Source organism: Osmia lignaria, chromosome 10 (assembly GCF_051020975.1).
Source record: "Osmia lignaria lignaria isolate PbOS001 chromosome 10, iyOsmLign1, whole genome shotgun sequence".
In the NCBI taxonomy this organism is placed as follows: Eukaryota; Metazoa; Arthropoda; class Insecta; order Hymenoptera; family Megachilidae; genus Osmia; species Osmia lignaria.
Window position 1 is genome coordinate 8,929,522 of NC_135041.1, and position 24,172 is coordinate 8,953,693.

The following is a 24,172-nucleotide window of genomic DNA, read 5'->3' on the forward strand; positions in this document are numbered from 1 at the left end:
AACGAAATTTTGATCGTCTGTCAAAATTCTTAATCGACGAAATGCGAGGAATAGTTCACTGAAATTAGCTAACGAAAATGCGCAAACATCATCCTCTCCCTTTCTCTATTCGCATCTGTACGTTTGGGTTATGAGTAACCTAATAAGGTAGCAGTGTCAGAGGCATAATACAGCCATAACTCTGTGGAACTTAGCTGCTGCTGCACATACATACGTCACCGACGTCGAGCGTCGTTTAGCGTCGGAACGACGCCAGTCTGACGTGGAAACAGCAGCCCATTCATTCGTGTGAGCAGCAGAGTGCGAGTGGTGTATGGAAATTATAAACTAAACTAATTTATGTGGCTCTCGATGCTCCATTAACTGTACACTTACCGTTAGTGCACGTTCAGCTACTCGCTTACATTGATCTTTTTCTAATTTTGCAAAAATCGATATAAAATTTTAGATTTTTTAGTTCCATTTTTCAGATATTATTTTTAATCGTAGTTGATGCATAATTGCAAATGCTTTGTAGATTCTTATCACGGGGAAATGTAAAAATGGTGTCATCAATCGAACGGAAAATTTGCGGCGAAATATCGCAGCTCTTTTTATTTCATGTATTCAGGCAGGTTAGCGTTTCATTGTACCGGTGACTAAAAGCCATATTTTCAACCCTGAAACGAGGCCTCCTAGGTGAAAATGTAATCCAATAAAAGTAACACTCACCGTTCGGTGAAATTAATTTCCACGCGAGACAGGTGTAATTAAACTTGAACCTTTCACGGTCCGAGTGAAATGAGGGCTGGGCTCGTGCCGGATATCGCAATCGATAGCGGTGTATTCGGAACGTACAAACGTGTACTGATCCGGCGCACATTTTTACCGTCACGGTGAAAAGGGAAACAAATATCGAAAGCGGCGCGAACCATGTAAAATACGAGGTATATCGAGAGAAACGAAGTCGTGGTGTTCGCAAACGACGGGGAAAACTACCTCTCGGTTGAAAACGAATGTCGAACCGGGTCACTGTGTCAACCTTCGGGCTTTTAGGTAATGAATCTCGAATGAATATACGTATTTTAGAAAGAAAAAATAATAAAAATTAGAAAAGAAATAGAAAGAAGATGAAAACTGTACGAAACGTTTTAGAACAAATGGTTATTATTCGAAATCAGTGACATGATTTGTCGTGTTGCGAAAACGTATTCTACTGTTTGCAAACGGTGTAGTTCCTTTGAATACTCGTTTCTTTTTTTACTTTTTACTTTTTAATTTTATTCGGTTCATTGCGGTTTTCTTCTTTTCTTCAGGGAGAATAAGGAAGCGATCAATCGAGTCATGGAATATAATTGAAAGTACAGAAAAATTGTTTGCAAACATCTTCTATACGCGGTAACACTTGACAGGATTGGGAAGAAACTTTCAATTACATTTTTACTCTCACCGGAAATCACAGTAGTTCATGTCGATAAGTTTTAACGAGCATCGAGTTCCTTTCATCAAACTTGTCGCTAATTTAAATGCTCTTTCGTGTTTAATCTCTTGGCAAATTATATGAAAAGTGGCTCGAGTTTCTGATCGTTTCAGCATCGTGAAACTCCGCCGGAAGTAGCAGAAGTATTTCAAAGAAAATTTCGAAACGAGATAGTAACGATCGACGGACAATCGGGGTGTAGGGATAAAGCGGTTGTCTCAGAATCGGAAGAATTCGTTTCCATTTCGCTTTGGTTTAAACCTGTCCTTTCAACGGAGATGCTTCTCTTTCACGTAATTGCCGCCTTTAAAACCGTCGACCTGAATCGACCCTCCATTCTGCGGCCGCTTATGTTCGCTCGCTCGGAAATTAAGTAGTCGGCCATTTGTGTTGATCAGACGCTTCGATTGAACGTCCTCCGCCATTCGATTCACGACAACTTCCACTGTTTCTTCGATGATTTCGAGAGATTGCTGTTCGAAAGAGATTGAATTGATCCATTTACCGGCTCTTCCCAAGTGTCCTTTCCTCCCAAAGTAAATTCATTGATTTGTCTCTGTTACATCGACAGCGTAGACTATGCTTCAAAGGACAGACATCAAATCAACGCGAAAACATTACTTAACACCTTCGCTATATTCACAGTGAAAAGGCTAAATTTACAGTAAAATATTGTAGGATGCCTGCCGAAAAATTATGGCGTTTCGTCTCGGGAACCGTCCACTAGAACTCGTCAGTGAGGCTGACGTGGACTGTCCGTGCTCCAGACGCCTGGGTTCTATATTCTCAGATCTTATTTATAATATCGAAAAGGCTCGAGATGGAGCACTTGCGAGAAAGGATGGAATTACACGCGCGATACCTTGCGGCCATCACAGGAAAGGCCCAAAGGCGCCTGGGGCGCCATGTTCCGCTTATAACCCCCGCAATATAGAATTATCAAAATTTATATCGCCATTATTATAGATTATTACGTTTTTCGGTAACCAATCTTAGTTTATTCAGTTTCCTTCTGCAAATTACAATTCGTGGAACAACCTTTATCACCGCGAGGCTTCCACTTCCGGGGCAGTTTCTTTCTCCGCCGGCAAATTACCGTGGAATATCCGATAAGTAATAATTTCTGCGCATAATCTTCCAAGCGCAGCGAGCACACGACCGAACGTTTTTGCCAAGAGCCTCGGAATTCAGCACCTCGCCCCGTTACGACATCCGTCCATTAATCTTACTTGCGGGGCTTTGATGTAAATTATAAGAAATGCCGTGCCGTTCTGGCCAGGACGTCCTCTTGCTTTTTACGCGGCAAACGGTCCACGCTTTTACCACCCGCCGGACTTGTCTTGCCTTCACCTGCGCCCTGCTTTCGTAATCCCCAAAATGTCTTGTAACGGATCCATTTCTCGACCGGAATTAATTAGAAAAAAAGCGAGTATTAGAAAATCGTTAACTTCCATATTGTTCGATTAAAAAATATTCTTATGGGAACCTTCGAAAGGGTTTCAAAATCGGAAACTTTATATCGACTCGTCCAATCAGATGAGTTTGAACTCTGATGATCGAACTTGATCCGCTTGTAAGTTAGGAAGTTCGGTACCACCTTTCGAACCGTGGCGACCGAACTCGAAACTATGAGAATTCGAACTCTGTCGCGAAGTAGGAAACTTCTGCTCGGCTTAGACTTCTTCGACTTGCATCTGTCTGTAACTTCGTAACAAATTTTGGGAAGATGTTGCATCGTTAACAGAATCGCACAACCTGAAATTGTATACATTAATAATCTCATTACTCGTTCGGATGTATAAACAAAATAAAAAAAAAACATGATTTGAGGACTTCCTCTTGTCGGAAGCAGGAAATTAACGTTACCGATCTTTTCTCTTCCCTCCTTTTTTTCTATCAACCAGGAAGCTGAAACGAATTTGAGCGAGTTAAGAGAAGAAAATTGTGGTTTAATTACCGTGAAAGTGTAATCACGACGGGGAATTTAAATAGTTACTTAATTCAGCGGAGATCTTTTAGATTCCGTTACAATTGTTATCGATAATACGAGGATACATCTTTCTTCTTCCTCTTTAGAAAAAGGAATTATCATTTCTAAGGATATCCTAATTTAATTCGAAGGGAATGAAATAATTCTCGAGCAGCTGTAACTTGGAGAACGGTGACGTAAAAGAATAGAAGAAGAGAAACGAATTGCTACGTCTCTGTTATCGACGATGCGTCTCATATTTTTATCTGGATAAGAAATTTTTCAGAACTGTCACGTTAAAACGACAGCCTGTAAAGTTTCTTAATAAACAATTTAACTTCGTGGAGAAAGTTGAAACAGCTCTCTGGTTAGCTGTCGAAGCAAGACTAAGCGCGGTTATGAAAGAAACGTTAGCTATTTCGCTTTTTAAAAGAAACATCGACTCTAAGAGCTGCGAAACGTATGCTTTTGACACCTTTCAACGATCTTATCGTGAAATATATCTTTCCTCTGATTTCGTTCGATAACTTTCTCATTTTCAATCGCCCTATCGTGAAAAATATAATTCGTACGCGGTTGAAAATCTTTTGACAAATAATCGTGTCATTCGCAGAGTTCGAAAATAAAAATTGATGCAAATGGATGGTTGAGATAAATATTTACTTAAAATGCAGTATGTAGAATAGAATCAGCGATCATTGAGTGAAATTTTAATTTAACCCGACGATTTAATGCGGAACGACTCCTTCGGGCTCTCATTATTTTTCGTACCACGAAAAAGTCCCAAAGCTCCTTGCTTTTTTCACCTACATTTTATCCATTTTCCGTAATTATCCGCTAAAATAGAATGCAATTTAGATATACGATGAGGAAGTAACTATTCTTCTCGCCACCTTGATACAAAGATGGGTCAAGTTTATTATACGTTCTAATGATCCTCGTTAACCTTTATCCGATACGCGTTATTAACCCCTTGAGAGGACTCTTTCAATTTGAACGTTTTCAACGCTGATTACATTCAGAATAGTATCTCGATTCGGTGGTAAGTAAATTTTAAATAAAGCTCGGAGAAAATGGTGGTTCCAAATTTAACGTTCTCTAGCGATTCTTTTTTCATTCTAGATTGATCCGCGATATGATATCTATAATAACAATAATTTATCCGTGCGTCCGTTATCATTAGCAGAAATCATTATGCCATAATTCTTAGAAAAAGGCCGGAGAAAAAAGTACATAAAGAATTTCTAAAAGTAATCTCTGCCTCTGTTTGATACATTAGGTTGCTTAGTCAGCGATCATTCTCAGCCTTGTATTTTATCTCGATCTAATGTATTTCGTGCATGACGAGGCAAGAAAAAAAGAAATTATCGGTACCGTTTCCCCCTTTGCAAAGCTTCGCTACCTATTATAAGGGAAGAGAATTTATGCTTTCACCGAATACTATATATTATACTTCTGTTATGGTTACTTCAAGACATTACTCACCGAACTTATGTGTATACTTTTAGCTGGAATTGTATGTAACTTTCCAGTCATGTTGGCTGACACGATAGAAACAGCCGCGGTTAGTACGACACCTCGGAATATAATTTTTCTTCAGGATATTAGGTAGTAAGTTTTTATTTTATCGTCTCAATTTTCCCTTGAGAATTCCTAGTGCAATTGCACCTACCTTCTCTGACCATCACAGGTTATTGTTAAAATAATGGAACGACGGGTGAAAAGTTTATTGCATAACATTTTGAATTTATTTCATTTACAGACAGCAGACGGCTTACGTGTGGAGCAGTGTATGTCTCGGAGCGTTGTCGATGCTGGCGAAGGAGACGGGCATTACTGTTTTGCCTCTAAACCTTCTTTACGACCTTTGCCGTTCCTGGCATTCAATCAAGAGGTAAGCGTTTAAGCACGTGCAGCAATTTGGAAACAGGACACGCGCCTGCCACCAATAAATCCCGAAATAAGAAGTAACGATCTGTCCCGTGCTCGCGTCTCACCAGTTCTCTGGGTGCCTTCTTTTATAACATCCATCGGAGGGTAAATTTTACCTCGGAAGGATAATACCATCTCGCTTTGGTGTACGCTAAAGTCTTTTCATCTTCGTTTAAATCATGAAAGTCGGATCGTTTTAAAATACAATTTTATTTCACATTTATCATTAACATCTCGTCTTCGTTCATCGCAATTGCAAGAAATATCCTTGCTCGTTAAATGTACTTTAAAATATGTTAAACATTTGCACCATCGCTCAGCGGCGAATTTCTTTCGAACATTTAGAACAATTACAGAAAGTCGAATGCATTAATCGAGGAGGAACTCGTGCAACGAGCAGCAGAAATTATTCCCCCTGATCCTGTCTGTAGCTACGGAAATAAAGTACGTTTAAAAGGGAAATATAAAATCGCGCGGCAGTATGTAACGTGAAATATGGAATGTGATATAGGAATATCGCGAGCTGCTCCTTTGCATACAAGTGGAAAATGGGATTTGTAGGGGGAAGATTTGCGTTAATAGAGAGATCCGGCTATCATCGTTAGACAAAGACGATATCCAATGCTCGGCCGTAAAACAACGAAATCGGATTAACTGTTTACAATGGATTATGGGGGACCATCGTGTACGAAACTCGATCCTTCGAGGGACGAGAATCGATGGAATTAAATTCACCCGCGATTCGAGTTATAGCTTTCGAGTAAATGTAGTTAAACGAGGGAAAATAGTTAAATTTGTTTATTATTAATTAGTTAGCTAACATGTTTTTCTTTTGTTTTTATGTTTCAGGTCTATTTTCGAAGCCAGATGGAACGACGACTCGAGACACTTTTCTCGTCGCGCTGCAGTTCTGCTGGTTTCGGTAAGTTAATTAATAAGCACTTAATCGTAATCAGAGATAATACTTAAGAAATTATATGAAATCTATACTAGGCATTTGTTCCTCCTTATTATTATAAAATACGATCCAGTTAAACAAAACATGTCACTGCGAAAGCTTACGATTTTTCAAATCACCCCTCAAGCTTCCTTCGCTATAATTCAATTATTATCATGTCACATTCGAATCGAACAAACATCTGACACATCTGTTCGACAATAATGAACAGGGTGTCAGGTTGCACAACCATCAAGAAGGGAAGAATAAGCTAGTCGAATCCTTTTAACGCATTATGCGAATTCAATTGTGCCTAGAAGCCTTCTAAGATTTTCAAACGAATAAGAATAACGTGTTGAAGTCCATTGGATGCGTCGTAATCATATTACTAATATGATAATTGTAGAAGGGATAAAGAAAGTTATTTGAACAAGTTATTTAAATAATCACCCTTTTAGTTAATTTGTCCGATACATTTAAAATTGATGGTATTCTTGGCTAGGACATCATCCGCCAGAATTTCGAGCACGTTTCAATGAAACGGTAACATGCCAGCAGCAATCGATAATAGCCGTGGGCAAGCGTTTTCAGTCGAATTTATTCGACCATTTAGCCGGAATTATCGCGAAGGTCGTTTACGCGGATATAACCGAGAATCCAGGGGGCCGATGGAGAACAGGCCCTCGACATAATACGAATGTACGAGCTTTGTGCAATAGAGGAGGCAGGAAAATTCGCAAAAGTTCCTTCGTTACGATCGATTGAAGCTTGGAATATTGTTTTCGTGGTTTGCATTTCGCGCATTGTTTCCGGGGCACAATGACCTTTGCACTGCATTAGCGGTTCGCGTGAAATTCCGACCAACGTTTTATCCAAAATTATTGATTCTACATTTAGAAATTTAAATTTGAATTGCCATGATGAAGTTGCCGGTGTCCTAGATGATATTCGACAGCGAACAAACAAAATAAAGATACTGAAATCCGTGGATCAAAATGTTTGTGCTCCAATGAAAGATACGATAACATTAGGGTATCTTGAAAGGGTACATAAAATGCAAGGTTCGTCGGAAACAAGCAATAGCGTGGTAGAAAATTCTAAGAAGCTCATCTCGCGGTATTTGCAAACTGCTCAGAACCGCGTCGTTAATTCTTAACGACCGATATCCTCCGTTTTTATCGTCCGGTCGCGGTCGACCACCGATGTTTACAGCAACTCGTGCCTTAAGCGAGTTTAACGATCGTTAACGCAGATACACTCACCGCTGAGAGTTTCCTTTTACGATCGCGCAAGATAAACTGCGCGTTCTATCGAATTGTAGGGCTGCCACGGAACTCGCCCACCCTCCTTCATTTCGATGGCAAACGATCGATTCGCAATGCTAGAAATAAAATAGAACAGCTACTATGAGAATGCTAAAATTATAAGTCGTTTCTCATATTCACGAATTTATTTCGTAAAAATATTAGAGAAAAATATGAAACAAAATAAAATCCATGTAAAAGTGATTTTGATCAACGCTTTCTAAAATACTCGGTTACTTTTAATGAAGACACGATTGATTATCAGTAGGAACATTACGCTTCGGAATCCACTGTTAAGCATCTGATCGCGCAATCAGTTAATTAAACGTTCGCATTCAAGTGTTAACTAGACGGATGGAATTATAATCACCCCCGGCAGTCTTAAGATAATTCGAAGCACGCAGATAAGATTCAAGCGGCAAACCAATCGACCAAGCATCGGCATACTGATGTAGAATCAGTCAACAATGCGTGTCCCTAATGCATCGGTTTATCGATTACGTCCGTTACGTTGCACGAAACCGCAGCGTACTCTCGACTGTAACCGGAAGTAAATACTGCTCGATCAAAGCTAACGCAAGCGGGTACACTTGCATTAGTAATTGCTAACTCACTTGGTAAATTGCATAAAAATTTCACCGGCGAAATGCTGGTATTTGCAGACGGCATGATACGTCTATCTAGATTTGAACCTCCAATTATAATAGTAAAACGTGTTATATCATTCTTTTAAATTAAACACAATAGTCTTAAATGAATATCAACAATTTCTTTATCGCAAGTTCGCAAGTTCAACGAGGGAAAAATATGTTGAGTAACCCTCTCGGAAAGGACATACTTTGAAACGTGTAAGTGGCAATAGGTTGCTAGAAAAAGGATGAAAAGGGGGGTTAAACGCGTATAAGGGATCCTGTACGAGGGTTCAGTTCGCATGCCTCCCTCGTTTCTTGACATAAATTAGCATAACTCGGAATCGCGTTCGATTAAACTGCCTTCCGTGCTCACCCTTCACCTTTTTTACAACCTCTATGATACTTTACATACTCGAATATCCTTTTACCTACGATACAAATTACGTACCATCGAGAAAAACGATACGGTGGGTGGCGATTGAGTCGAGCCCGGTGAAACTTTCTGTTAATTTCGTAATCGATGATATTTCTATGCGAGCGTATACACCGACCGAGGTCGTTAATTAAGTCAATGACCCTTTAATGAACTTTGCTTCCATGGGCATCGATTGTAACGCGTAATTTATAATAGCCGTTTCGTTATTTTACTCGTTACATCAACTTAATTAAAATTAATGAACTACCTGCGTAACGTAGCTCGATATTAATTGGCGATTCTATTAATTTTTATTATAAATCTTATTACTGTTCTTCGAGAACTTCCTTAAATTCTACAAAACTTCTAAATTTTTCAATAACGCAAGATTTAGATCGAGTGTTTCTTCTTTTTTTTTTAAATAATAGGATGCAATGGTACCACAATACCACTGTACTCTTATATGTCAAACGAACAAAGATGTAGTTTGTGGGACCACGATACGAGGACGTCGTAAAGAGACGTCGAGACGGCATGGCACCCGTATCGAGTACGGTGGATCGGAAGAGGGTCCCATCTACCGATGTCGGTGTCGGTGTCGGTGTCGGTATCGGTATCGGTATCGGTGTCGGTATCGGTATCAGTCTCTATCGAAGAAGATATGAATACCTTGGATTGGCAGATATTGTCCGACTGTAGGACTCTTCTAGAAACCACTCGTCCTCTGTATGTCCATTGGCAAGAACATAGAGATCCTGGCAACGGCAGAAATAGAAAGGGGTTCAAAGCGTTCTACAATAGATGAAGAAGGGTAAGGTGTAAAGAGTCGTGTCTAGAAGAGAGGATGGACTATGGGGCTTAGGGAATTGGCGGGAAACGTGACGGAAATGCGACAACGAACGATTCTTTGATATACCGAGAATGGATTATTTTCTGGTCCAAAAATTCTCCATTTTATTTTAAAAATCTTCGTATAATTTAGATGAATTTCTAAATAAATATAGAACGTTGAAGTGGTAGAAATTGAATTTTAAAATAAATTATAACATGCAATTTGATATTCCTCGGACTTTAAGGCAACGCTGAAACTTCGTTCTATTGTGGATGTATAAATTAATCAAGACGTTATTATTAGAAAACAAAGACGGCAGGAGTACACAAGCGAACCGTGTGCTGTATTTCCGCGTGAAATTTTTAGCTCGTACCCTCGTTTCTTGTTTTCCGTTTTCCAAGCTAGCTAATGAAAGCTTCCAATGCTTCTAGCAATGTAGCGAGTCATTGAGCCGCAAGTCGAGAGGCTCCTCCAGAAAAAGCTAGTAAGAGGCTCTTCCGCAATCTGCATTCCCTTTTGTTTTATTCTCATTCATCTTTCGAGCCGTGTAAACGGCAGATAGAGAATTCGTGTTTTAGAAAATACTAGAGTAGCCTACTGTGCAGAATTTTAGCTAGGTCAAGTTTTTTCAATGAAACTGGATCGTATTAATATTTCGATTCGCCGCAAACACACGTAAAAAGCTATAAGCTATCTTTTATGCGATACTGAAAAACGGTAAAAGCGGATGAACGAGCTTTTACATTGCGCGACTAATAAACATTAATATCCATAATACGCGGGAGGAACAAATAACGCCTTTTTACGATGACAAAATTCCACTTTGGTACTTTCCATTCGTACACAACGACGCGCATACGTTTGAATAAATAATCAAACACACCGATATGTTTTCTCTCGGCCCTGTTAAATTCTCTGTGCCGCGCTTGAAGTTATATTTGGAGTCTGGCCAACGAGAAAAATTGTCGCGTAAATACGTGACCGTCGCAATTAAGGGGTCTCTTTATTAAAGGATTCTCTTTTATTTACAGTTTGGTGTGTTGCTTGTTGTACGACTCGCCCTCCTTCATGGCGCTCTACCGAAGTTCTCGCCGCAGGATAATCCAGCAGCTTTTCATCCCTGTTTCCACGTTAGGTGAGTAGCAACATAAGTCCTTTATGCTGCGCCAGTCGTATTCGAGAATCCCATTACAATGTTTCAAAACTCATCGTGGTTCTTGACTTACGGTAAACGTTTCGTATCGCCGGTATCAAGTGAACAGAAAATTAAAATAACAAATAGCCAGGGATAAGATTTTACGGTACATCGAATATTTTTGCCTTTTAAGGCAATGAAAGGCAATTTTGTACAATATTTCAAGTAATAACTAGAGCATCTCTTGGAAATCAATATCACTCCTTCAGTTATCCGATCCATGCCAGTTGTCCCTATTCCAGCAAAACATACGTTGCTCCGAGGGAGTCCCAAGGGAAGAAGGGGTGACTATCTACAGACGAAACAGTCACCCCGAGGCCAAGCAAACAGAACGCTACGTCAAGCTTCGCCTCTCTGCAGGATATCCTTCCTGCACGATCTCCCTTCTACCCCTACCGTCTGAAGAGCCATCGTTTATATCGTACCCGTTGCTTTCAGACTGACCCGAATCTAGCAGCTAGTGCTCGGAGTTAAAACGCTTCGCTCTTCTCTCTTTAGGCTGCGCTTCCAGCGATATCTTCCAACTTCCGAAGCGTCGATCGAATCGTTCGCCAACGAGCAGCATTCTCGTTCGTATTCCGCTACGTTTGAAAACGGCCGTCTCGCCTTCAACTTTTCCAGTTGCTTACTTTACTCCATTTCGGGTTGCTTGCCGGATAGGACGAGAAGGAAAAGGAACTCGATGACTGGTTGCGTTTGTACCGTCAAAGAGCCAAAGCTCGTAGAACTTTAAAAAGAAAAAAAAAAAAAAGAAAAGAAATTCTCTCGATCGACCTGTGTAGAAGTGGCGCACCTTTAGGGCCGTTCGCAAAGGCGAAAAATAGCGTTGTTTTGATTTTAAGTAGATTTCTTGCTGGTTTCTTTCGACTGATTTTATATGTAAATTGATTTGTTGATACGATTTTTAATAATATCACAGCCTCGTAAATATTAGTGGCGCGATAGCAGATTCTTCTATCTATGAACGGAGGAAACAGGAAAGAGGGATGAAGAAAGGGGTGCAGGGTGGTTGGAGAAATGTGCTGCAAGCTCGTCGCATGCTCAACGAAAATTTCCGAAATATACGACTCGATTTTACGGTTCAACGGGCATGTCCAGCAAATCCGATTTCGCTATCTCCCCGAAGACTGACGATATCGACTGGACCCGGTAGCTATCACGCCGCGAGAAAGGAATATGTCCCGTTGGTTTACGCGACCAGGAAAATAGAACCGATCCCCGTGTAACGCTCCATTTCGATATCTCGATATGACGCGACGCGTTTCCTTTCGGCCTGGCCTGCTCCGCTCTGCTCCGCTATGTTCGCTGTTCCACCATGTTACACCGGAACGTCCGTGGCTACTTCCGCTGCCACTAACGGAAGAATTATTGTATTATTCGAGGAAGAGAACGTGCTCGATCCGTTTTCCATTTCGTGTCCCAGTTTTTCAGCGAACGGACCGGTTACGTATACCGGAATTGTGCCGTTTGATAACGAACAGCCATAACGCACCGGCGTTTTAGAGGGTGAAAAAGAACGCTTCTCTCTATTAATTCTACGAACCGTTCCATTTTGCAATCTATCCGGTTAAATCGAAAATTTCCCATTGAAACCGTGTTAGCAAACACTGAAAAATACATTAATATTTTCCATTACGTTATCCGTAAAGACTATATCCCGGGTGAAGTCGTATTCTGGATCAATAGAATCCTTGCACGTTAACAGTCATCCCGGTTACTCGCCGATGCGAGAAGCAAAGAGCCGAGAGTGGAGGCTTTACTTAGCAAAAGTACAGCCTTAGGAAACGTTCGATAATTTTAGCATATTGAAATATTGTTTCGTTCTTTTCGTGCCGTTCCGTCGTATCAGCGTATCGGAACCTTCCTTTCCGAGCTCTGCTCTTGTATTTATTCTTTTTCTCTTGGTGCTACCCTGGCCCAGCTTCTTTCCTTCTTCTATTCCTCTTTTTCCTTCACGATCAACCAACCGAACAGACAGGGGTTCGAGAAGATATTATGCGAAATACTTTCTGCCCGGCTTTTAGAAACCGGAATACTTTACGAGATGTATAATTTGGCCGGATGTACCGTCGTTTCGTAAAATTTATGATCGTTCGAGCCTACGTCGAGTTAACCTTACGCGAGTGTGTTTCTTTGTACTTTCGCGAAGAATCATGTTGAATTTTCAAGTTTTTCCCCCTTTTTTTTTTCTTTTTTCAACGATTCAAACTCATATGTACGGGTACACGCGACGACAACACGTGTCCCAGGGATGAGGGTGCAACCGGAGGAAATTCGAGCGCGATATTTCGCTTTCCAGCCGTCTGTTAATATCGCGCGACCTAGAAAGATTTGCGAAATTACTTCCCCGCTATGGGCCGTCTGGATGAGATTGAATACCACCGAATAGCGGTCGCGCCATTTTACGGATGATAAAAAGAACTCGGAGGCTTTCGAGGTACTCGGCGTCGAGTAAATTTCATTCTATCTATTCGCTAGATTTGAAATATTTACGCTTCAAGTATTTGCACGATTCTTTTTCGTTTAGCAAATCCTTTTTGTTGGAACAGAAAATAGGGGGATGGAAATATAAAGAGTAATACGTATGGAAGTAGATTGGCGGAATCATTAATATTTAAGTATCGCGCTTTAAAGGGTGAACGAGCTTTCTAGCCGAGCTCGTGGTGTCGAGCAAAGTGGTCGGAGTAACGTGAATTTTGTTACCGCCGCTTATTCTCGCAAAATGCCGCAATTATGGCTTTATTGCGGCATGCACGGAACTACAATTTCAGACGAGGCTGCTTCCAACCAGTGTTCCACCTTATTTTCGCTCGTGTCATGAACGACGGGTTCGATAATAATTCCTCTGCAGACGGAATTCCAGTGACAAAATTGAACCTGATATTCATTTCGCGTAATACGCGCGTACGTTTTGCAATTTAAAAATCGAATTTCCGTGTCATCGGCTTCCTCGTCGAAAACAGAAAAACCAATCCTCCTATCAATTTTTAAATAAAATCAATAATTCGCTTTCTATTTTAACCCGATGGGAATTAAATCAATTATATCATCAGAAAAATATTTTTTTCCACTTGTCAGCCTTTTTACAATTTCCCTATGCAAGGTTTAATAGCAAGCACTTATTCGTCCTAATATCGTAATTTTCACGGCGACTATTCGTGTGCAAGTACGCAAGCGGTGTATAACAAGCTTTGACGACAATCGTGCCGCAGCCAGGTTACAAGGGAGCATAAAAGAGCGAACTTGAGGGGTGAAAGACGTCGGATATGGGGTGTGAGCGTAGGAACACGACAGTTGAAATGGTTAAAGGGACCACGTTACAGTGGTATCATGTATCTCGTATAGGGTGTTCCTCGGTGATTAATTCCACGTGGAATCCAGCCTCGTCCATCGTGTCTCATTCCGTTGGCAACGTTACATGCCCCTCTATTCGTATACAGGCTCGACGTTTTCGCGTAAAATATTAATTACGAGCAGATTCGCGCGGCGGAAAGCCGGCTGCGCGTGTGTTTCGAACGTTTCGCGAATCGAACAAAGGGCGAATGAAAATTCCAATGAATTTTCACGAGAAAACCGCTGTGTTTTTTTTATCGATTCAACGACGACGGCAAACGGTATTATTCGCGGAAAAATAAATGGACCGGCAATTGAATTTTGTTTTTAGTGGAATCGAGGATGGAGAAACGTATGGACGTTCCTTCGAGAGGCTGAATTTATTTCGGGCCATGTTTACCCTTAAAAGTCAAGCATTCGTTGGGCCATTCTTTTTTACGATTCGAGCAGACTAAAAGTATTATCTCTCACGCATGGTTCGCGCAATAAATCCTGGCGAAAAGGAATCTTTAGCGAGTCAAACTTCTCTATCGTATGTTAAGCGGTCCTTTTTTACGATTCGAAAGCTTTGCAACCGACTGAGAGTTGGCGTGTCTTTTACATTTAATATCCAGTTTGAAAACTTTGTTTATAGGTAAGTAAGTATGGAAAGTTATGAATACTGTGTCTCATCTACGCGAGCGTGCTTTAACGCCGGGTAGACTGGGAATGATTTTACGCTAGTTATTACCAGAGTTTATGACATTCTTAAATCGCCGTGAATGTTCGTCAGAATGTGTATTCAGGGTGGACTCTCGGAAGAGTTCCCTGTTTACGTCTGTACGCTTGAAACTCTTTTGAACGATGATTCTTGGACAATATAGCTTCAAAGTGGCTATAACTTTATAGCAATTTTAACGATATCAATATTTGATATTAGTATTAAAAATAACCTCTGAATATAAATAAAATTGTTTCATTTTAGAATCATTTATGATCCACCCTCGTAGTGGTGAACATGTTTAGCACACCATGCGTTAGAAGTGCCTCTTTATTTTTCCTTTAAAAATGTATCGTACCGGGGAAACTGTAATAAAATGATAATTAATCGTCACAGTTAACCATCAAGTTTAATGACACAACCACGAGCGATCTGCATAGCCGATAAAAACGCAACTATTCGTGACTGGCTGCCCCAACAACGCGCGACCAGCGAAATCGTTCCACGTAGCCACGATCGTTGCGCGTAAATTTTCGATGGATGGATAAATTTCGTTCGATACAACGAACGGAAAAAAAAAGAAAGAAAGAAAAATTTATTCCTCGTAAAAGCTTTTATGGCGGAAATAAAAGTTGCCCGCGAGCAAATTCTTGCCAGCGAAAAATGCTTGGTTTCGTTCCTCTCCCGTATATTTTTTACCCTTTGTATCCCTCTTCGTTCCTTTCCGTTCTTCGTCTTCCTTCTACAGTCTCGTATGATGTATTTCGCGAGCCACATAAACAATTTGAACGCACAAGCTGCACTAGAATCCGGGAAATTTAGAATTGCTACTATATAGACGTACGAAGCAGCTGGGTAACAAAGTTTCCTTTCAACTAACGTTTTAACTCGTTTAAATTCTTTTCTGGATTTTGGAACAACTTTAAGATCCTCTGAACTGTGAGAGATTCAAATTTCTGTGGCAGAATTTCGTATCATTTGAAGAATCTTGGAATACAAATTTCGTGTAAAATAAATAGAACGAATATACATTTATTCGAATAGTAACCAACTTTGATCTAAGGTTGGCCAGAAATATTTGACACCCTGGGTATAACATCTATAGAAACAAGATTTAAATTCACGTTGACAGATAATAAAAATAAAAGATTCAAAGCAACATTGGGAAGACGAAAGACAACGCAAGCAAAATCAAAATTGAACGAGTGCTCTCGTGAAAAGCATCTTTCGTCGTTGGCTCAAGCACCGAGCTCCGGAATTTAGGCGGCACTTTCATATCTCTGTATTAAAACTACACGAATTCGAGTAGGAATTCACGGACGTTTCTTTATTTCCACGATTTACTCTCGCGTTCAAGCATCTGCGCGCCCTAACACGCTGAATTTCGTTTCATTCGAGAGAATAAATTGACAATACTCGGTTGATAATTGTCAAGAGCTAAACACTCGAACAATCCCTTCGATCGAAGCTTCTGACAATCATACGAATAAACAGTAACTAAATAATGTTTACCAGTGCTGGCGGAGACGTGAGAAGAGTTTGACGGAAAGAGGAAGAGAATAGAGGGATGATGGAGCGAGAGTATGCTTCTACTCTGTGATTTCAACGGTGAAGAAGAACAACGGTAACGGTAATGCTGTTAGACCATTTCTGTCGTGTCCCCAGGGGTATATGCGAACACGAAATGTCTCGACCACTGAAAATTCCAACGTTGCCTGAGATAAAGCGTTTCAGACAAAGGTAGCATGACGGCACCGCTGAGTGCACGTAATTAGTTATATCCGGCGGGCCTAGGCGGTGCCGCACTCTGACGAGTCCCCCGCGGTAGTAAATTTTATACTTCGCGACGGGACAAAGGGACGAAGATGATATCAAACAGTTTTTGCGACTTTCACGGGGGACGTGCGACATCAAAGAATTAGCGACTCGTCTCGTTATTGGGGATGGTACAGGGGGGTGTCTTCTCGCGACGCGCGACTCTCTTTTACCGGCAGAAATCTTATTTTTGACATTCGCCCCCGTGAATGAGATATCAAACGCTTTGCCAACCTGTTTGTGCGTCGCTGCGATAACTTTCCTTTCCATCCTTTCTTTATCTTCCTTTTGAATCCGACAATCTTCTACTTGAGAAAAAAAAAATAGTCCTGATCAAATGTAGCATCGTACTTTGATCTTGAATTCTGCTAGAAAAGATTGCACGTACAAAAGGTACTCCGGGTCTGGAAATTAGCACGATGTTCCATTGGAACGTAATTTTAAAGAAAGAGAATAGAAATCGACACGATGAGAGAGAAGAGGAAGAAAGTAAAGTAGTTGACTGGTAGAAAGAAACAAGTGTCGGCTGCAGAGTATCCAATTAGCCGGTACTCAAGGTAGGACAGTAGACGGTAGAACGTTGAAAATCGCCCGCGGGTATCTTGGCCTACAACTTTGTCTCGATTCTGTAGCTTCGTACGTGGCCACTCGACTCGTCCGAGTCGCGTTTTCACCAGGCGTTACGGTTTCTAGTGCACGATAGTACTACTTAAACTCGCTTGGTTTGCCTTCAACGAGCATCGTTGGGCTTCTCCTTAGTCCGTCGCGTTTCTTCCCCCGTTTCGCTCGATCTTCTTCATTCAAGGCTACGAAACGAGCGGAAAACCGTCTGATGTATGCCTGAGCTCCCACGAGTGTTTAGAACGACACCCGTCAATTGAAACCCTTTGCGTGTGTTTTCTCTAGTACGTAGAACGGCGAGCACGCAAGGTGACGTAGGGAAAGGAAGCCCCATCGGTTGCTCGACAGCCTTAATGCTTGACAGTTACTACTTACACGGTGCAGCCGAGCTGTACAGTGGTACGAATCAACGTCTGTCGCGACGGGCATCGTTCGAAACGCTTACGGCTTACGTGCCTCCGGCGTGCACTGACACACGGTTAACGGAAATGCGAACGTTTTCTTTGGCGAGGATGTTCGTGGTTAGGGTTGATACCGTGTATACTGCACGTTTTTCGCCAGATATTAAAGTTCGCCGAGCTGCGGTGCGCGTAGGTAGAATGTAATATCGTGTCGTAAAGTCGAGGCGAAACGATTCTGGATAATATAAGTGGTGAATTATTGGCATGGAAAGGGAATTTCGTGTGGGGTCTAGATCTCTGTATGGGATAAAAGCGTGCTGCGAATACGAGGCAACTGCAACTTAAACGATACTTAATGCTTATTTTTTGTTTGACGTAAACGATAGTCACCTATATAAATAAGAATAAGCTGGATGAAGATATAAGATGGGACACGAGAATGAAATATAAAATAATAACAAAGGAATGGAATAGAAATTGATAGTGATATTCTTTTATTAAAATTAACATCGTATTTTCAATTTCTCGTATTCCCAGCAGAGCATTATCTTAATTATCCCTTGAAAGCTGTTCCTAATGCTCGTCCTATTACACCACTCGGCTATCCTATAAACCGTCACAAGGGTCGCCGTTAGCACGCGTTTCACTGTTGGCTACCCAGCTACGGGAATGTAACTCTCTCATTGAAACGAGCCAGTGTAAATCCTTCAGGACCCTCGACGCATACCGTAGCCGCGTCTAGAGGAACGATCTCAGTTTACCTTGGTGCGTAACACCATAAGTGTATTCACGTATCGTCGAGCGGCGTACTCAATTACGAGTTTCAGCCACTGACGGAGACGGTTTCAAGTGCAACGTTGAAGGGGTCGCATTTCCCTGATGAGACGTCACAGAACGATAATGGCTTGGCTTTTCAGTCTTAACGACGCTCGAGGACAATGTATCATCGTTGACGGGGAACGGGATAAATCTAACGCCTTGTGGGATTTCTTGCTCGCCCGGCAATGCTGGTGCTCCCGGCTCCCATTACCATTTTCGATTTACGACCAATGTCACCGATATTTCACCAGAAATACCGTGTAATACAAAATTCGCACAGAATGCCAGCGAAGAGTATTAGTATTCCGGATGTGTACGACGACTCGTGTGGTACGATGTGTCAAGGATATTAGCAAAACATCCAGCCTTGGAAAATTAATAATGGCGTAGATAGAATAACCGGCTAAGAACTCCATAGATTCCATAGATTTGGATTTGATTTCGTTCTCGATAAATTTCTACAATTTTAAGCAACAAATCGATATCTACCTTAGATAAGACATTCAAAAGTAAGTCGATCCTCTTGCTCGCCTCGTCTACGGGTACCATGACTGGAACAGGATCTCATCCGGATCGCGCGGATACCGCAGGGGTCGTCGTTGACAACCCCGGACAACGAATTCCTTACAAAGCGGTCTCATACCGAACCTGAATATTTGGTTGCATCGTCTTGCATTCATTACAACACGACACCAGACACGGTACGCTATGAGCAGTGAGCAAAGTAAAGGGATGGCATCGTAAGTGAATCACGTTTCCTGAATGTCCTGTGACTCTTGTACGACGATATCGTTGATTTCGAACAGACCTTCTCTAACCGCTGCGAGCACAGTGAGGTAATACCTATCACCTTCAGCTGAAATCGAATAACGCGATACTTCGTCTACGATCAATCAATTCTCCGCCTTTCTGAGAGTGTTCTGAAGTCCTGGGGAAGTCGAGTAAATTACTACGAAACTAAGACCATTGCTACCGCCTTAGCAATCCGGCTAGATTGTTGAGTCGGGATTGCGAGTCGCAAATTATCTGCGTAGAGAAAACCACCCACTAATCCTCTCGCCTCCTACCCTCTTTCACTTTGTATTCCTCCAGCCAGCTTTCTATTTCTGACATCTTCTCTAACGCCTCGAAGGAATGGGATTTCGCAAGATGATTGTTGCAATAAATGTATCTCGATGATAATTGTCAGAATTTCTTTAATCGAACAGTTCGTTAATTGATATAGTGACGTAGTACGAGGTGGATAAACCAATTCGTTCGCAACTAATCGACCAAGCTATTCTGCTAAATTTCCAAATACAATTTCGGAAATATTATCGAAGCCGGATATACACTATTCGAGCCGTATTGGATAGCCGATAGTGTATCGAGAGCATTCAATGGCCATCGGTAAATATAACGTGGATGATCCTCTCGCATCTATTGTGCCATGTAAATCGCTTATCATCCTTTCGAACGTTTAATTGGCAAAAGGCAAGCGTTCCAATTAAACGTTGCTTTAAAGCATCCCAAGTGAACATTTGTAATTGTTTCCCATCATAGAAGACATATCACTTTACGTAAAATATTATATTAACGAAGACGTCTAATTTTCGAGTGCAGATGATTAAAATTATTTACTCAGTTATTTTAGGGTTCCTAGTTTTTTCTATCATTCACAATAAATGAAACAGTTGATCCTTTTATAAGAAGATCTAATTGTTCTCGGAATTAAATTGACACCCAACAAAGAAAAATACGAGACGTTTCCGGTTGTCGCGAGGGTGCAATGGATCGTTTTTCAACATTTGTTCCAAGGATCTTGAGTCTAAGCAAGGCAGACGTTTATCGTCCCTCGGCTCGCCAGTAATTATTCTTCTCTTCGCGTCGCGGAGGAGACTCGATGCTCGCGTGCACGTTCAATTAAAAGCGACGGGAGGGAGGGTCAAATTAATACGAACGCGGTCATTAACGACGAACGAAGCAAACTCTCTGCTCTCGAAGTGCAAAAGGGGTTGATGGCAGGCATGTTGCGCGATACAGAGAAAGTAAGAAGGGGTGGGTGGCAGGGTGGTTCGACGTCGAGTTGCAAGCAACACCTCTGTACGCCACTCTTGGCTTCGATCCATTTCTCTTTTCACCTCTACGACAGAATCGTTCGTTAAAGGGGAACGATGATGTTGATTCCGCTGGCTATCGTCTGGGAGACACGAATGTTGCTGCTAATTTCTGGCGCATGAAATCAGGTCGACGTACAAGTAATTAGAGAGAATCATTTTCCTTATACAAATTGTTAATAATACAACATCGCTACAATATTCCTTGCGTATTCGATAAGAATTCCTTTTAGCACCCCCCTTCAAATGACTCAAAAATTACCAGGCAAACTTCTCATGAGTTGTAAATCAGAAAAACATTAACGTGGAGGCGCGGAAATTGTATTTTTGAGAACAAACTTTTTGTTGATTCTACAGAATAAAGATGCGAGATGATATTGGTTCGTATAGTTGTGATTGAGAAAGCAAATGAGATGGCGGCCGAAAAAATGCACTCACAAACACCGTAAATGAACTGTCCACATAAATCACGACGGTGAACTGATGTGATTGATTAGATGAATTTAAAATCTCGTTGTTATTGTCTGGAAGAGTAAGATGGTGGCAATTTTTCATGAACCAAGAATTTCCGCGCCACGTGACTTACCCACGTGACCCTATTATGCATGAGAAGTTTGCCTAATGATTTTAAAGTCAATTGAAAGGTGCTGCTAAAAGGAACTTCACCCGTGTATTCTAATAATTTTTCAAACGAGTGTCCTCGTTTCTCGAATGCAAACAAACATTTAGCTCTTCCCTCGATGTCAAACCAACAGTTTTCCTTTCAGTAGACGTTTTAAGTCTCTTCACGAAGTCGACGTAGCGTAAGCAGGCAAAACCATTCGTAGAAATAACACTGCTCTACCGAATTCGTGACGTCGATAACATTTACCGAGTACAATCTTCTTTCCTGTCGTATTTCCCTAATGCATCGAGCTCGATTGCTTTTCAACCTTGCGACTCGTTCGATCATATTGATGGGTACCAAGAGAATATCGGCGATGTCGTTCGATAATGGTTACGTGCCGAGACAAAGACGCTTTCGTGGCTGTACAGAGGGATCGGTATCGACAGAACGAGTCAAAGGATCGACGATGAGAGGCGGCCAACAGGGCCGCGTATACGTTTGATTCCGTGCACCGGTGCAATACATCTCTGCTCGGTTTACCGGTAGCCCGACGAGACGGAAGTGTATCGTGGCCGGCGAAGCGGGCACATCCGGTCTACAAGATTAATTGCCAATAAACCTGCATTACAGGGACCTCTTCCCGTCGCGTCACTCTTCTCGTGACCCCGTCTCGTTTCCCGTCCACCTACTTCCTACCACCCTTACACAACAACCTTTTGCCAGTTTTCAATTTAGTTATACCTTAACCCCTTCCAAACAGTCCTCCTGTCTTTTTCACCATTCGAAGCATTGCTCAAAGTGTCCGTGAACTGTGCGAATCTGATAGTCCTTTGAGCAACGAAGCATGTAATTGAATTTAATGAACGTTGGGCTACAGACTGACCTAAATCAGTGGAAATCAATCAATCCCTTCTGACTAATCGTATCGGATAATTGTAGATTCGTCGATGATCTTTCTCATTGATTACAATAGTCTTACAGTGATGTATCAAATGAACGTGTTAAATCTGGAGAATTTGTAAGAAATCCTCCAGTTACAAAGCAATCTATTTTAAAAATCCCTTTAAAGACAGAGGACTAGGTCGCAGATAAGATCAGTTTCTTAACGGTTCCAGGAAAATCTCGTAAAAGAAATGCCCCGTTATAAGAGACACTTTGTAGCTGCACTTAGCTTCTTTGTTCATCTATTTCCATTCATCCGCGAAGCGAGATCATCCGGTCGAGCTTTGGAGCGCACATAAAGATAAAAATCCCTCTTTCCTTTCGGAAATTTTTCACGATACTTCTTCGCGCGAGGCCGCGCCATCTCCGTGGTATCGCGAATAAAAGTATTTCGCCTTTACTTTCTTGCGCTACCTTCTTTTTTCTTTTTCGGCGAGAATTTCATTAACCTTTTTCCATCTAAACGAACGAAACGCGTTTGAATCTGCTCGAGCTACTTGCACGAGTCGTCTCGTCATCGTTGAAACGGACGGAACAAAGAGGAAGAAAAGAAAAAGAAACGAGAGGAATAGATTGTATCGAAACACGTACGTGACTAATTTCTCACTGAAAAATGACTATCGTTTGCGTGTCCGCCGGCCGGCAACACAATATATTATGCGCACGATTAATCTTACTTCCAAATCGTCTAGCGGCTGCTTAGAAACACGTTGAACGAATCGATCTCGACACTATCTCGCGCCTCCGACGATTTCAGGGAAATTGCTTTCGTACGAATTCAAAAGCATGCTTTTCGACGACGATCAAAGCTTTTAGACGCGAACGATGGAACAGCGGCCGAGACGATGACTCGAAGTTTATTGCGTCAATTAGCTCTTTAGCCACGGGCTCTTTTCGGAGTTTCCTGTTCGAAAACGCCTGTTAACTCCATCTATCATTTATAATCGTCGTAGGATATAATAATAATAATAATAACACTAAGATGTGACGATTCAAAGTAGCGAAACAGGGACTCGGAAGATCCTGAAATTTAAATCTAGTATACCGTTCGAAATTAAATTCCCTTCTTATACGCTATCATAGTGCATAAAATTTCAGGAAATCCTGGATAGCATATTGCGAGGAAATCGTTGCACCGAACGAGCTGATATTCGTATTCCAAGCAGAACTTCTCCACGATTCTCAAGAATATTATTCTCTACCTTCGCTAAAACTAATATTTCCCAACGATTCGTCTGTTATCCGTGATGCTTTACTATAATCCGTTAAACGTTGAACAAATTCTTCCGAGAATGTACAAAAGGTACGAAATGGTACAACTGTTTGAATACTAATATCCCGGGTGATAAAGTCTCGTAACATAGCGATATGTGTCTCGGTTGGATGACAGAGCTCATCGTTCAAATTTCGCGATCGTAAATGTCGAAATATACGTTCGTAATACGCGTACGTGTCCCGTTCGACGATTTGTATTCGAATTTCAAAGGAATCTGCAATATAAAGCTACCTGTTAGAGCCTCACTATAGCTCCATGGAACGTACTCTTATTCCCTGAATGGCAATCGAGTTTAACTGCCATAAAGATAGAGAACGAAACGTAGCTAAGTTCTTTAAAAAAAGAGAATAAAAAAAGATGAAATGTCACACACAGGAAGCGTAAAACGCGGCTGATGGGTAAATATCAGTCCAGGTTGTTCAGGGTGTTCTTTTGTTTTGCGTGAACGTGAAGTTTGCATGCTGTATCGGCCATTGTGCGCCTGAATAGCAAAAGTTTCGCAAGCTTTTAGTAGCCCTGTCTTTACGTATAATGGTCCAGCTAAAGTGGATTAACAATTTCTCGTTGGGCCGGCCAGTTACCGAACCAATTTCAACGCATCACGGAAACTATGGAACTTTAATTTTATTTCTTCGGCCGAATTTTTAATAAATTCACTTCATTCAGAAACTTTCTATTGCTCATCGTTCCTTGGAAATTATAAGAAATCTACGAATAATAGATTTCTATAAAATGATTTGATGTTCTAATACGGTCATACATACATGTTTTCATTGAATGCTGACTTTAAGGGTCGTTAGAGAATTTAATTTTTTCGCAGTCACGCGGAAGAAATACTTTATCAAATGAAATCTTCACCGGTGGTGCAATTCAAGTGCCGGGTAAAT

General features: G+C 41.3%; 1 protein-coding gene across 3 annotated transcripts in view; it reads left to right on the forward strand.

The window, feature by feature from the left end:
• Positions 1-24,172, forward strand: part of LOC117611906 (protein O-mannosyl-transferase TMTC1-like) — a 156,958-nt gene that overhangs the window by 83,465 nt on the left and 49,321 nt on the right. For all 3 annotated transcript variants that reach the window (XR_013062933.1, XR_013062932.1, XM_034340361.2), the window contains exons 4-6: positions 5,191-5,322; positions 6,210-6,282; positions 10,512-10,615. Coding sequence is in view for 1 of the 3 variants with exons in the window: in XM_034340361.2 (XP_034196252.1) it covers positions 5,191-5,322; positions 6,210-6,282; positions 10,512-10,615 (309 nt within the window). In the remaining 2 variants the exon portion in view is untranslated. The remainder of the gene's footprint in view (positions 1-5,190; positions 5,323-6,209; positions 6,283-10,511; positions 10,616-24,172) is intronic.